General features: G+C 36.5%; 2 protein-coding genes across 5 annotated transcripts; one reads left to right on the top strand and one right to left on the bottom strand.

Moving 5' to 3' along the window:
- Positions 1 to 7,164: 7,164 nt before the first annotated feature.
- Positions 7,165 to 8,988, top strand: LOC141361615 (uncharacterized). Of its 3 annotated transcripts, none has more exons than XR_012367765.1 (5): positions 7,165 to 7,375; positions 7,459 to 7,631; positions 7,847 to 7,943; positions 8,013 to 8,145; positions 8,214 to 8,988. XR_012367765.1 is itself a non-coding variant. In XM_073863173.1 (5 exons), exons 1-5 carry the CDS (start codon positions 7,300 to 7,302, stop codon positions 8,309 to 8,311), a joined length of 573 nt encoding a protein of 190 aa, XP_073719274.1. In that variant the 5' UTR covers positions 7,165 to 7,299; the 3' UTR covers positions 8,312 to 8,988. The 3 variants fall into 3 exon arrangements, 2 of the variants coding, with proteins under 2 accessions (XP_073719274.1, XP_073719273.1); XM_073863173.1 differs by having other exon boundaries at positions 7,165 to 7,371; XM_073863172.1 differs by having other exon boundaries at positions 7,165 to 7,371; positions 7,847 to 8,145.
- Positions 8,989 to 9,503: 515 nt separating this feature from the next.
- On the bottom strand, positions 9,504 to 14,740 carry LOC129437852 (uncharacterized). 2 transcript variants are annotated; one of them, XM_073863167.1, is made up of 3 exons: positions 14,345 to 14,740; positions 12,761 to 12,879; positions 9,504 to 12,345 (listed from the first exon to the last, which is right to left on the bottom strand). In XM_073863167.1, exon 3 carries the CDS (start codon positions 12,186 to 12,188, stop codon positions 9,519 to 9,521), a length of 2,670 nt encoding a protein of 889 aa, XP_073719268.1. In that variant the 5' UTR covers positions 12,189 to 12,345; positions 12,761 to 12,879; positions 14,345 to 14,740; the 3' UTR covers positions 9,504 to 9,518. The 2 variants fall into 2 exon arrangements, with proteins under 2 accessions (XP_073719268.1, XP_073719270.1); XM_073863169.1 differs by lacking the exon at positions 14,345 to 14,740 and having other exon boundaries at positions 12,761 to 14,320.
- Between the last annotated feature and the right edge of the window lie 631 nt (positions 14,741 to 15,371).

The following is a 15,371-nucleotide window of genomic DNA, read 5'->3' on the forward strand; positions in this document are numbered from 1 at the left end:
CTGAAGTATTTAATTGGTTTAAACAAAGAATTTCTTTTTTTCCATCTATTACTTGGGATATGATGAAATTTGGAGTTCATTTGGAGGATAAAAGTGTAGACTTTGTTGTAAATTGTTTACTTATCATACTAAAATTCTTTATTCACAAATGTAAAGTTCTGAAAACAGCACCCCAGTTTCATGTTTTTAAAAAGGAGCTTGACATGTTTACAAAGGTCCTGAAAGTTATGAGATGTGAAAAGGCCGAGAAATTACGGGTTTTGTTTAATAAGTATGACTTTGTTTAATCCCCTTCATTGCTTTTGGTTGCATGTTTATTTATTTTATTTTTTGTTATTTTATTTGAATTATTGTCTGTATGGAGATTTATTTCTATTGTTATAATATGAATTATATGAATTTCTCAGTCTGTGAGAACTTACAGTTGTGTTTATGTAAGCCTATTTTGGTTTGTTAAGATGCTTGAAATTCAATTAAAAAAAAAAAAAAAAAAAAAAAAAAAAAAAAGAGTTGATGTGAAATTGTTTTTTGTTTTTGTTTTTTACAAAAAATTGGTTGGACCAATTCTGTTTCTAAAACATCAGTGTACGTGTGAAATAAGCCAGCAATCCCTTATTTTACCTCACTTTCCTGAGTTAATTGGGTATTAACGGGGGCTGGCAACCAGTGTATGTGCATTACTGCCACCTCCTGCTTCGGAATATGGAATAGAGCTGCATCCTATTTAGCAGCTGTGTCCTCATTAAAAGCAAAGAAAGCGCTACTATTTGATCTACTTGTCTATTATATTAAAACATTTACTTAACGAATTCCATTTTTCTTATTATCATATTGGGGGAATAATTGGGCACCCACCAAAGAGAAGTGCGGCATCGGCCTCCGGTATAGTTGTCCGACCCAAAGCCGACGTAACAGACAAGTTTAATTAGCGGGACATACCGTTGACTGACTGAAGATTTGAGGCTTGTTCGAATTCATGCGGCGCCGCAAGAACCGACAGTCGGATGACGTCAAAGTACCGCGAGAATGATTCAAGTAATCATATTTCGTCTCGCTCTCGCGATACTTGACGTCATCCGGTCGAACAAGCCTTTGGCCTTTAGGTAAGGAGGCCGACGTCTGGGTCTTTAATTGTTCGTCAACACATTCCTGAAACGACAAATTCACGTGACACGAGTGATGTTTATTCTGTTATTGAGACATGTGAACTACTTTTTTAGTGCAACAGACATTGTAACACATTTATCTTCATTGTAAGGATTACAAAAGACGTGTTCATCTATTCGACATCACGTGGCCCTGCGCAGACCTATCAGTGTTTGACGTCAAAGTATCGCGAGATCCATTGAAAATATGAGTCATGATTTTAAATATTGAATTTGACAAGAGAAAAGGGAAATGTATTTGTATTTGTATTGTAAATGTGGTGAATAGTAAATAAAATCTGAAACTAATAATTTCATGAATTTATTTAGCCTATAGGCTACAGTAGTAGGCCAATATAAATTAATTCACTAGACATTATTTTTTATTTAGGATTCACAGTCACTTTTACTGAATTTTAACAACAATGTCATGAAACTTAAAATTATACATTTTCCAAGTTCTATGGCATTTCTCCATACATCCACTAGACTAGGTGACACACTTTTATTACAAAGTTACAGTTGCATGTTATTTCTGTCCATAAGGGAGAAACAGAGAGTTTCTGAGAGCCTGGCAACAGTTCCTCAGAGCCCCATCTTTTACAAACACACCATTAAAGACCAAATAGGCCTGTTGTCAGACTTATTTTTGTGTGGTTTACACAAATGAGACTTATATCACACTGCCTTTCCAATGCCCTGCAGCTCAATATGAGTAGCAAAAAGTAATTTCATCATATAATTTTTTATACTTCCTATAATGAAAATAGGATCTTCTTACCTCAAAACTATCCACATTACTGATATTATTTCAATCCAGTCTTTAGATATATTATGGATACATGTTTCTTTTTTTGGCTTTCAGGTTTCAACAACTGAAATAAACTTGAATTGTAAGTATAATATTGACTGCCATGCCTATGGTGCTGATATGGTGCATTTTATTTAATGTTAATGACAATATCAATGATATTAACAAAACAGAAACATATAGCACACATAAATCATAGTGCCTTTGTCAAAGCCAGCTGACCACACATTTCTGAAGAATAATGTTTTTAGTTGTTGATATAAATATACACTGAAAAAAATGGACTTAGCGGGTCTTTGAATTTACACAAAATAAACATGTATGCAACTCAAAATATTTATATTCCTTGTGTAAACATCATTTAATCAAGTAGGATTACAATATTTTGTTTGAATGTTGAATGAATACTAGAGAGGGAGACGCATCCAAACAGTAGCAGGTGCCGGAATCCAAAAATACAACTAAATAAGACAAAAAAGGAATCCGAACAAGAACTCCCTAAAAAATACATTAATTTATTTAATCACCGAAGTAACGTTTCGGGCTACCGCCCTTCGTCAGACTTCAACAATAAAACATCTACCCACTATGGGTCACCTGACAAGTCACATGACAAAGGTGATTGACTTACTCTGATTCATGAACACAGTGTAAATCCAAACAGCTTACAAAACAGCTTAATCCAAGCAACCAAAAATGATTGAATAGATAGATACCTTCATGTACAAATATGTACAAAGCTCTATAAGATATCTACAAATATATATATATATATATTACGCATAGCAGTTTTGAGAGCTCTTTACATTGACAGAAATATTGACCATAAAACATACATAAACAATACAAAATATACAAATATAGTACATTACCAGGGACATCTCATACAAATATGCACACCATCTCCCATGAAGAATAAGTGAAATATTGACCTTAATATATAACTATAGTCCTTTTGGATATACACTTTAGATACACGTGCTCCAAAAGGAATGAATGAGGAGTTTGATCAGCGACCATTCCTCCAATTGAATTTGTGGACTATGGAGATATTAATCTGTGTGAGGATCTAATTGATCAGAATGTATATATTTTTTGGACATGTATTTGTTGATTGCTATTAGTAAAAGGACTATAGTTATATATTAAGGTGAATATTTCACTTATTCTTCATGGGAGATGGTGTGCATTTGTAGTTCTATTTGTATGAGATGTCCCTGGTAATGTAGTATATTTGTATATTTTGTATTGTTTATGTATGTTTTATGGTCAATATTTCTGTCAATGTTAAGAGCTCTCAAAACTACTATGCGTATACATATATATATATATATATATATATATATATATATATATATATATATATATATATATATATATATATATATATATATATATATATATATATATATATATATATATATATTTGTAGATATCTTGCTTTGTACATATTTGTACATGAAGGTATCTATCTATTCAATCATTTTTGGTTGCTTGGATTAAGCTGTTTTGTAAGAATGCTGATCTATTGAGTCAGCTATTGAGTAGTAATTTTTAATCACTGTTTACATTGTTTTTATGGCACAACTTCTATTTTGATTGTTGTTTCGTTTTATGTATGTGGGTGTATATACAGAGAGATGCGTGTATATCTTTTTTGACAGATATTTTTGTATTTACACTGTGTTCATGAATCAGAGTAAGTCAATCACCTTTGTGACTTGTCAGGTGACCCATAGTGGGTATGTATATGTATGTGCTTAAGTGTTTTTTTGTTGAAGTCTGAAGAAGGACCAAAATGTTGAATGAACACATTATCCTCACGTTGATTAAAATTGATTGATAATACAAGTAATAAAATTGAGTTTGCACACAAAAACGGCCACTCCTGAGCAGAAGGTGCACAGTAAAGCTCAATGAGAAGGACGTCAGTTGCCATAAAAGGAGAATAAATATCGTTTGTTTTGGGCGCCAAAAAAATAAGATTCAGCACAGCAGTCAGCCAGTAGAACTTTCTCAGACGGACACCACATTATTAAAGTAAGTTCAATTATTTATTTATGTTCGCTTTATACGTGATACATCTTCACTAGATAGACTGTTTTTTTACAATATATAGCCATTGCAATTTGTTTTTGTAGTAAAAATTAGTCATACTTGCAACTGGTGGAGTAAGTTAACGTTACAGTCAGTCAGGCTCATAAAGAAAAACAGGGTTTTAAAAAACGTCACCTGTTTAACGTTATTTCACATTTGGTAGTTTTATCTGAGTTGAAAACTGTCAGCTTTGAGTTAAACGTGGTCGTTAATAGTGGCACTATTTACTCAGCTGTTCTATTACAGTGGAAACGTGTCAGGACAAATAAAACGCAAACCAAAAGTTATTCTGTCTTACATTATTTATGTAAGTTAAGTGATTTACCAGATGATATCAATTGAATACATTAATAATGACATTGCGGATTAAACAAACTGCAATGCCACGAGCAACACGTGATTTGTTCTATTGGGACACCCTACCACACTTTCTCGTCCCCCTCTCCTCATGTTCTCAAGCAAACTGTATATGGAATGCTACATTCTGTATACACAAAGTATCTGAAACTGCTCTTGTTTGTTGTTAAATTAATTGTTTTTAATGCAAGTGGTACATTTGGGTTTATTAATATGACAACAGGATTCAATGTTAATCTATAGCCGTTTCTCAATGTCAAGGATACTTCCTTGGCAGGACTAGTCCTTACAAGTCACTTCCTTCAGAGGCAAGGCGAGGCTCCTTTTAAGCATTCGGAGAACACGTTAAATGGAACAGGCTAACAAGTGCACGTCGTTACGTCATTGCGTGATTGAAAGGTGTGCTTTCGGTGCTGCGCGCATAGGATTGTGGGTGATTTCAGCGCGTGAAGAGCGCGAAGGATACAAATATGCATCCTTTCCTGTATATGGGATATTTCTCGAACGAAGGACTCAGTCCTTGGCTGAAATTTCGAGGATCCTCGACATTGGAACAGTCCTTCGACGGACGTCGATGACGTAGCATCCTCGAAATTCTGGCTTCCGAGGATCCTTCCTTGACATTGAGAAACGGCTTATGACAATAAATAAGTAAACTTAACCTAATGTTGGAAGACACCTCCTACCTTAGACATGTTGACCGATCACCCACTGTATGTATATTAGGTAACACCCCTGGGCTTACAAGAACCAACCAGTATATCATTATCACAATGCTTTGTTCTCTGGACATTTAAGGAAGATGTATAGAAGACTTTCTAGAAATGCACCCCCGAAAGATACAGCATCATGTTTCTTTTTATTTTATTTTGAGGAACCTGTAACCAGATCTTCGTCTCCCTACCAGGTATGCAATGGTTTTTCGTTTTATTGTTTTGTATTTGAATTGGATATATTAATTGGCTTTGAATTATGTTTTTCCTACCTGGTTAATAAATTGTTACGTTTGCATTTATTCTGCCTTACTCTGAATTATTGACTACAAGTAAATTGATGTATCCTTTGTTACCGCAAATCTACGATCAGGATTAAGTAGGCGTATTGTCTGCCATTTTGTATTTTGGTTATTTGGTCTGACGAACCACTTACTCTTAATAGGGTTAAGTTTGGCGTACCGTCTGCCTTTTACTATTTTGGTTTGACGAACCACTTACTCTTTATCAATAGAGTAAAGTTTGGCGCATCGTCTGCCTTTGGTCTGACGAACCACTTAATTTTAACTACAGGGTTAAGCGTCGACGAATCGACTGCCTTTAATTAAAAGGTCTGACGAACTTCTTAACTCTTGATTAGTTGTATGGTCGAGTTTGTGATCGTGAACCTGCAGCAGCTGATGCAAGGATTCTAAGCGACAATTGAGATCCACTTGAACGAGTCAATATAACGATGAGTTAAATAGAATGATCAAATGTTTATCCAAATTCTATATTTATATCAATTTGATTCATACTACAATACGTTTTATATCTTTGGAGTCAGATTATAAAGTTGTGTAACATTAAAACGTCATTGATAAGCGCCGGAAAAGACTGAACGCGCTATAAACCTTCGCTATGTGTTTGGATTCCGTCGTTGGGCCAAACGGATGGATGGGGTCACATGTGTTCCCCTTACAACACAAACTACTCAAAGCTTTTGGGCCTGGCTGAGCTTTTAGGGTGTGACTACTTCAGGAAGTCAAAGGTAAAGCAAACTTGGCAATTATTTAGGACTGAATTAAATATATATTGAGTAAAAATAATTTTTCTCTTTCCCATTCATGTCAAGATTGACAAGAGGAATAATTATAGGTCTCATCGCATTATTGATGATGCTTGAGATCTTGGCAGAAGTTGTAGAGGAGCCAATTCTGAGTGATATCAGATCATCACAAGCAATAAGCCTTGAAGTTGATGAGAGCACAGATGTGTCGATGTCAGGCAGCTTGATTTGCATGTCCGCTATTAGAAGCTAGTCAGAATATTCATAAATCAAAAGTCCTGTTAATGAACTACTAAATAAATACTAAATAACCTACCTGTCCTTTGTTTCAGATACCTGGACAAAGAAGGACATGTATTTAATCAGATCTTGGACTTGGTCCCTACTCCTGCTGGCAAAGCAGACACTAGAACGTAATGCTGAAGAAGGCTATCCCAACTGAGAAACTGTATGGATGGACTGGGAACTGATGGGGCAGCTGTTATGACGGGTAATTATTTTATTACCATCATGTGACAGAATTCAATTGCTGTATCCCATCATTGTCACTAAATAATTGTATATTTAAATTCAGGACGTGTGAACGGTGTGGCAAAGCAACTTGCAGACAGCTTTCCAAAGATTGTATCTGTGGCTTGTGCTGCCCACAGATTAGCCCTTGCCTGCAAAGACTCTTCTAATGATGTAAAATACATGGCCACTTTCAGGGACCACCTTCAAGAACTTTATTTGTATTTTAGAAATGGTGCAAATCGAACTGCAACACTTAAGGCAGCATCCGCCATGCTGGGTGTGAGTGACTTAAAAATAAAGTTAATAGTAATAAATAATTAATAGGCTATTCATAACTAATCCTTATGTCTGAGGTAATAATGTACAGTTATTTGATACCTTAGTAGTTATCTTCTAAATTTTTACTGAATCATCATGTCTATAACACTTTCAGGAAGTGGAGGACACACGCTGGCTTGCTCAACACAGGGCCAATTAAAACCCTACAGAGAAATCTCAGCTCAGTCCTTGGAGCCTTGGCAGAGGAGGCAGAGATGAGAAGATGTCCAGGACCAAAAGGACTCTACACAATTTGTGCTACATACAGATTTGTAGCAGCTGTTTGTCTCCAGGTTGATGTATTGCCACACCTTGCACGCCTGTCCAAAATATTTCAAAAATGTCAACTTTCTACATATTAAGGAGCAAGTAGGTAAAAGTGAATTAAATACATTAAAATGTCTTTAGTTTGCATGTCTGACCAATACTACACTGCAGCTATCCTTTTTTATTCAGGTTCCGGTCACAATTCAAAGTCTGAGGAGCATCAAAGAGACTGCACAGATGCCGCTCCCTGGATCATTCTTGTCCCAACTTCAACAGGACCTTGATGATCCCCAAAGACTTGGAGCCTTCAACATAAAGCATGAGGAGGAGAGGAACAGGAGAGGGCAAGATTCCAGCGAGATGTATGTATTAATGCTCTCCTTTCTTTTAGAAGAAATGTTATAATTAATAATAAAGGATGTTGATCTGTGCATTGTGGGTCATCCACCCTTACATAACTGGCCTGGAAAAACACCTTCACAGAAGGTTTCACGAGCTGGACATTTTTGGGGCTTTTAGTGTCTTGGGACCACAATCGGCTGTCCCACAAGATAACAGAGACATTGCTAATCTGCAGATTCTGGCCAGGAAATTTTTCCCTTAACATGAGAAGGAGGTCCTGCAAGAATGGCTCTCATTTAAGAATCATGCTCTCATTGGGGCATGCATTTAAGGTAGGTAAAATAGGAGGGCATGACTACAACACACACTACATGCTAATCATGTTCAAATATTATTTCAAGAACAAGACCCGGGAGGAGCTCTTGAGTCTGCTGGCAAGCGAGTTTGATGAGTGGGCCAACCTTTACCCCTTCCTGAGCCTTCTTGCAAGCATTGCCCTTTTGATCCCCATTTCCAGTGTTCACTGTGAACCGGGTAAGTTAAACACTTTGACATACAAACATATAATTATGCATTTTCTTTACAATACTTTTTTGATTTAGGTGAAAACAGACCTGAGAAATCAGCTTCAAGGAGAACACCTCTCTGCCTGTCTAAGGATCTCCATAAATGGACCTCAAACAGAGGACTTTCCATATGAGAGGGCATTAGAATATTTTTTCAGAAAGCCTACCACCACAAATAGATTGTAAATCTGTGGGAAACACTGTACAGCCCTTCACTCATAAAACCTTTTAAAGGTAACGTTACCACATTTAATTATTTATTCATTTATTATGTTGAGTACATCACAGTTCTGTAAGTGGAAAATTAATTCATATTTATTAGAGGTCGACCGATTTATGACGAGTTGTAAAGCTGGATATCATCCGCATAGCAGTGAAAACGTATGTTATGTTTTCTGATAATGTCTCCTACCATCATTAACACAACAAAAACTAAAGAAATGTTACTACAAGTGGACCCATTTATTTACTCATCATGCTGCGAGTACACCACAGTTTTGTCAGTAAAACAATAATATTTGTGTTTTCTCACTGTTTGGCCTATAATGTGACTAATGTGACCCTGTGTAATTTGGAAATTTCATGGGAAAAGTGTATGTCTTAATGTTTAAATGTCATTTGAATTAAGGAACAGTACATTTGATTTACTAAAAGTGTACACTACATTAAGTCTATTAAAGTCATAAAGGAATACTTGATTTATTTCATAAGAAATGTCTAAATGTGAATTTGGACCCAAAAGCACACTTTTGTTTTGTTTAGAAAAATGTTTGTAACATAAATGATTGTTCAATAAACTGTAATAATTTTACCTTTTGTTGTCATCATTTTTATACTAATGTTTTTCTGATCTTATGAAACTTAATTCATTTGAGTTAAGTCAACTTAAACCATTTAAGGCAATCGGTTTCCTCAAACCATTTGAGTAGTTACACAGTTGTGTGAACTAAATAAAATGTATTAAGTGAACTAAAACTATTTGAGTGGTATGAACTTAAGCAAACTTAATATATTTGAGGTAAAGGTAACTCAAAATGTTTTAGTCATATGCACTTATAATTTACAGTTTACAGTACTCATATGTATTAGTTTTAAAACTTAAATGGTTTAAGGCAATCGGTTTCCTCAAACGGTTTAAGTTGAGTTAACTTATCGGGTTTTACAGTGTATAAATATACGGAGATTAATTGTGTTTATCCACTGTTTTCAGTTTAGTGCATAACCACCTGGACCAACTCACTAGCTTTATAATGTCTGTAAACATTTCTCATGATTATTAGATTTTAAGTGTGAATCCCAATAAAGCACGTACACATTTTTTTACTACATTTTCAATAGATTTTATTTACAATATAGATAGGGAAGGAGTGTAAATCTAGATGGCAGACAGCATGGAGAGGTTGGCCTATTCTTTTCCTTATTAAATCTATTATTTTTGTTAATTATGAGATGTTTCATCGCTGGATCGTTGAAATATTTTTTGTGAAGAGCCTGTATCTGTTCTTTCTCTTTCTGTTTTCTTAATTCCTCTTCCTTCTGCTGTCTTTTTCTAGAGACCCTCCATGCTGTAAGAGTGTTAACTGAAAAATGTTTCGGGTCAACCTTTGGTATCCACTTTTTCCTTTGGAAAAAAGTTTCCTCAGCATATGATGGCACAAAATGTTTTATTCTTCTCATCACTTGATCTTCAGGCCTGCTTTTTTCATCCACCTGTAAATCATCCAGTTGAGTTACTGGTACGTTGCCTGTGTCCATCCAAGCAAGTTTTGGTAAAGGTCTTTGAATAATAACTTCTGGATGATCAGTTTGGTTCACATTTTTCCCTCCTAGCCTTTCTTGCACAGGCAACATTTCGACGACAGCATGTGGAGCCTGATGCAAAGGTACCTTACTTCTATTTATTTTACCATCCCTTTTACGTGGTCTCTGTTCCACTATCCTCTCGACCTGAGCCGGTTCTTTTTCATCCACCTGTAAATCATCCAGTTGAGTTACTGGTACGTTGCCTGTGTCCATCCAAGCAAGTTTTGGTAAAGGTCTTTGAATTATAACTTCTGGATGATCAGTTTCTCCTTGCCTTTCTTTCACAGGCAACATTTCGACGACAGCATGTGGAGCCTGATGCAAAGGTACTTTACTTATATTTATTTTACCATCCCTTTTACGTGGTCTCTGTTCCACTATCCTCTCGACCTGAGCCGGTTCTTTTACTATAATGGATGGCCACAGCGACGATATTTTATCTTCATCAGATAAGGTCTGGCACTGAGGGGTTACTGTTATCAACAGTGGTTTCTTTCTTATCTTTTTTTCTTCACAGCGGCCAGGAGGTCTCTCTTGCTCTGTCGCCTGTGCCTGAGTTGAGTCTTTCTCTGTGAAGGATGGCCACAGCGGCAGTATTTCATCTTCAGCAGGTGAAGTCTGGCACTGAGGGGTTACTGTTATCAACAGTGGTTTCTTTCTTATCTTTTTTTCTTCACAGCGGCCAGGAGGTCTCTCTTGCTCTGTCGCCTGTTCCTGAGTCAAGTCTTTCTCCGTGAAGGATGGCCACATTGGCAGTTCTTCTTTTTCCACAGGTGAAATCTGGCACTGAGGGGTTACTGTGTTCACCGGTGGTTTCTTTCTTTTCTTTCTTTTTCCACAGTGTTCAGGAGGTCTTTCTTGCTCTGTCGCCTGTGCCTGAGTCAAGTCTTTCTCTGTGAAGGATGGCCACAGCGGCAGTATTTCATCTTCAGCAGGTGAAGTCTGGCACTGAGGGGTTACTGTTATCAACAGTGGTTTCTTTCTTTTCTTTCTCTTTTCACAGCGGCCAGGAGGTCTCTCTTGCTCTGTCGCCTGTGCCTGAGTTAAGTCTTTCTCTGTGAAGGATGGCCACAGTGTCAGTTCTTCTTCTTCCACAGGTAAAATCTGACACTGAGGGGTTACTTTTATCACCAGTGGCTCCTTTCTTATCTTTCTTTCTCCACAGTGTTCAGGAGGTCTTTCTTGCTCTGTCGCCTGTGCCTGAGTCAAGTCTTTCTCTGTGAAGGATGGCCACATTGGCAGTTCTTCTTTTTCCACAGGTGAAATCTGGCACTGAGGGGTTACTTTTATCACCAGTGGCTCCTTTCTTATCTTTCTTTCTCCACAGTGTTCAGGAGGTCTCTCTTGCTGTGTCGCCTGTTCCTGAGTCAAGTCTTTCTCCGTGAAGGATGGCCACATTGGCAGTTCTTCTTTTTCCACAGGTGAAATCTGGCACTGAGGGGTTACTGTGTTCACCGGTGGTTTCTTTCTTTTCTTTCTTTTTCCACAGTGTTCAGGAGGTCTTTCTTGCTCTGTCGCCTGTGCCTGAGTCAAGTCTTTCTCTGTGAAGGATGGCCACAGTGCCAGTTCTTCTTCTTCCACAGGTGAAGCTTGGCGCTGAGTGGTTACTTTGTTCACCTGTGGTTTCTTTCTTTCTTCACAGCGTTCAGAAGGTATCTCTTGCTTTGTCGCCTGTGCCTGAGTTAAGTCTTCCTCTGTGAAGGATGGCCACAGTGTCAGTTCTACTTCTTCCACAGGTGAAATCTGGCACTGAGGGGTTACTTTTATCACCAGTGGCTCCTTTCTTATCTTTCTTTCTCCACAGTATTCAGGAGGTCTCTCTTGCTGTGTCGCCTGTTCCTGAGTCAAGTCTTTCTCCGTGAAGGATGGCCACATTGGCAGTTCTTCTTCTTCCACAGGTGAAGTTTGGTGCTGAGGGGTCATTTCAATCACCAGTGGTTCTACCAATGTGATGGCTGGAAAATGTGTAAAACATTCGAAGTCATCAAGTGAGGTTTGATGCTGAGGCGTCACATGATCCTTTAATGGTTTTGCCACTTTGTCAGGTGAAGAGGGTACCGCATCTGTTCCTTGCTGGATCTCTGTTTCACTGAAATATGCCTGTGTTTGAATGTAAACCTCACTGGCATACTGTTGTCTTTTGAGGTTTGAGCACTGCCATGGGCAGCAGAAGCTAAGCCATTTAAATTTTTTCCTCCAGGGCTTCATTTTAGTAGAGACTGATCTCTCTAAGACTAAAAGTGGGGGGTCTCAAAAATATAAATATATCGAAACCTCTGACTTTTCATTAATACAGCACTGATCTCGCAGTGAATCTTGCAATGGATGTCACAATGGATGAAGCAGTTGTTTTGTCAAGAGGGATCTAGCAGCAAAAAACAAAACAAAAAAACTAATCTTAAATAGGCTACAAACAAAATAAGTAACAATTAACAAATGCAAATTCTTAAACTTACCTCTTACTCACAACTGATCCCGCAGTGAATCTGGCAATGGATGTCACAAAGGATGAAGCAGTTGTTCTGTCAAGAGGGATCTAGCAAAAAAAAAACAACAACAGGTAATCTAAAATAGGCTTACAAAAAATAAGTAACAATTAACAAATGCAAATTCTTAAACTTACCTCTTACTCACAACTGATCCCGCAGTGAATCTTGCAATGGATGAAGCAGTTGTTCTGTCAAGAGGGATCTAGCAAAAAAAAAAAAAAAACAAGTAATCTAAAATAGGCTAACAAATAAAATAAGTAACAAATAACAAATGCAAATTCTTAAACTTACCTCTAACTCACAACTGATCCCGCAGTTTATTTTGTAAAATATCTTGAAGTTGTTCGCACAATGGCTCACACAATGAATCTCGCTATGAATGTCACAATTGATATCACAACAGATTTCGCCTGAAAATTGACAATGATTAGAGTTAATAAATTATTCATATTCTGTTTAAGATTTATATCAGCATTTGTATCATGGTCTATAATGGCATTTTTACATTGTGAGAATAAACCTGGCTATTTTCATGATAAAGCATAAATTCCTTCATAACCTAAAAATTATATTTTCTTATTCTTCATTTCATATTTTTATTTTTCATATAAATCCCTTAATTTTTTTTTTTTGCAACTGCTACTCCTTGGCTACATGTTAATGCATACCTCTTAGGGGCTGTGCACACCAACCCTGTGTCTCAATTTGTTCCCTAGCTATGAGGTTGTAAATTATATCGTGTACGCATGTTCGGGCACTGGTGAGGACCCTAGCTCACTTGACATTGGGACACTGTTCACTTATTATCCTGTGACGTGTCTGCTCATAAGCATGTTGTAAACATTCACAGCTGTTATAAACAACCGGCAAAACCAACATCTCTCTGACTTAAAAAAAAAATTCATTATTCTCATATCCGTGCATAAAATTGGAGGAATATATTTACATTTTAATTTTATTTTACAATTTTAAATAAATACTATTATTTTAAATATTGAGTAGATTGTTGTTCCTTTACGTTCTAGTGATGTGTGTTTATATGTAAAACTAAAATAAATCAAACGTTAGCCTTTATAAAAGTTCTGTTGCATTTCATGAAGTTTATTGAGTTGGCTCACGCGATTTTCAGTTGAGGAGCTATAGAAAAAGTCACGTGATTTCTGGTAAGGGAGCATAGTGATGATGCTCACTGGGTTTTGGGTTGCATTGTGGGAATTTTTAGGGAACGATCTAACTACCTAACAAGGGAGCTGATTAAGACACAGGCCAAAGCTTTTAAACGCGTCTGAAAGCGCCAGGCTGTTGCCGAATGCCATTTTTTTTCAGCCGATTAGCAGCTTCAGCTGAGCGCTTTGGTTGCTAGGATACGCTTTGTTTATCATTCGCGCCGGTTTGTTGTTGTGATATTTGTCCCACCCCTGCTCCACTGTGATTATACGGCCGTGTGAGAACTTACAGCGACAAACGATGCTTTTTACCCAAAGTTGAATCTTTTTCAACTATCGGTGCTCAGCGGGGAAAAAACCGCTAGCTGTTGGCTTAGAAAAAAAAACGCCGCGCTTTCATTGGAAACAATTGAAAACATGCGCCGGCCGCGGGCATAAAAGCTTATGATAATTAACCCCCATAGGGTAAATTAATTACCCCCCACAGGGTAAATTATCTCTTAAAAGTCATTTAGCTGAGGTTCAAACGAATTACAAATGTGAAAGCATTTACCATTCAACAATAAGGAAAATATACAAAGCTATGTTTACAAGTAGTAATATTAATCTGTTAATTAACAAATAAATTTACACAATTAATAAAAACATTTGCTTTGGTGTGGGGTATCCAAACATAACAAAATAAGTATTATTAATTTCTGAAACTTACCTTAACTCTCTACGCCAGAATGAGCGGCTGCACTCCTATTTATAGTGTTCTCGATCATACGTCATCGTGATGCAATATGCTTGCAGGACCGACGTTGCAGAACCACACGAGGCGACTTAACAACACACCAAGCAATTCAGTCAAATTAACTGAAAGCCTACGAATAACAGTGACAGTACCAAACAGTAACAAAACAAAATCACTCAATAATAAATAAATAAATAGTAATATTTAAACAGTACTATATGTCTAATATTCTTAAAGTCTAATAGGCCTTGACTTTCCCTAACACAGACATGCAAAACATTTTCAGACTAAAGCCTTTAATTGTTTTAAGGCATGTAATAACAGGTTTAATAGTTTCATTCAATTTTTTAAGGCAAATTCATTTTCCTGCTCCTCTTTAATTGTGGAAATTGTGTCAACACATTCCTGAAACGACAAATGTACGTGACACAAGTGATGTTTATTCTGTTATTGAGATATGTGAACTACTTTTTAGTGTAACAGACATTGTAACACATTTATCTTAATCGTAAGGATTATAAAAGACGTGTTCATCTTTTCGACATGTACGTGGCCCTGCGCAGATCAATCAGTGTTTGACGTCAAAGTACCGCGAGATCCATTGAAAATATGAGTCATGATTTTAAATATTGAATTTGACAAGAGAAAAAAGGAAATGTATTTGTATTAAATGTCGTGAATAGAAAAAAAAATCTGAAACTAATACAATAACAATAAAAACAGTAAAAAGCGCAGCATTTTTGCTGTAACCCCACATGAACTCCTTATTTAAAAAAAATCATTTTTAATTTTTAGTGATATATACTTTAAAATTAAAATACATCTGCTGTAATTGATAATGAAATTGTAATATACTATAATGTAAGCATATACAGTATTACAACTACATGGTAATTTATGGAAAATTTACATTAGTTAGATTTTTCATAGTGAACATGCTACATATTTTAAAATGATTAAGATTTTCTTGTCTTTAGCTGATAGATGCAATGCTAGGGTT

This window comes from Misgurnus anguillicaudatus, chromosome 24 (assembly GCF_027580225.2).
Source record: "Misgurnus anguillicaudatus chromosome 24, ASM2758022v2, whole genome shotgun sequence".
In the NCBI taxonomy this organism is placed as follows: Eukaryota; Metazoa; Chordata; class Actinopteri; order Cypriniformes; family Cobitidae; genus Misgurnus; species Misgurnus anguillicaudatus.

What these genes read in the sequence shown, in the direction of transcription:
- LOC141361615 (XM_073863172.1), top strand. Translation starts at nt 7,300, where the DNA reads ATGTATTGCCACACCTTGCACGCCTGTCCAAAATATTTCAAAAATGTC. An exon ending in TTCTACATATTAAGGAGCAA is followed by an intron (nt 7,372 to 7,458) that starts GTAGGTAAAAGT and finishes TTTTTTATTCAG; the next exon opens with GTTCCGGTCACAATTCAAAG. An exon ending in GGGCAAGATTCCAGCGAGAT is followed by an intron (nt 7,632 to 7,846) that starts GTATGTATTAAT and finishes GCTAATCTGCAG; the next exon opens with ATTCTGGCCAGGAAATTTTT.
- LOC129437852 (XM_073863167.1), bottom strand. Translation starts at nt 12,188, where the DNA reads ATGAAGCCCTGGAGGAAAAAATTTAAATGGCTTAGCTTCTGCTGCCCA.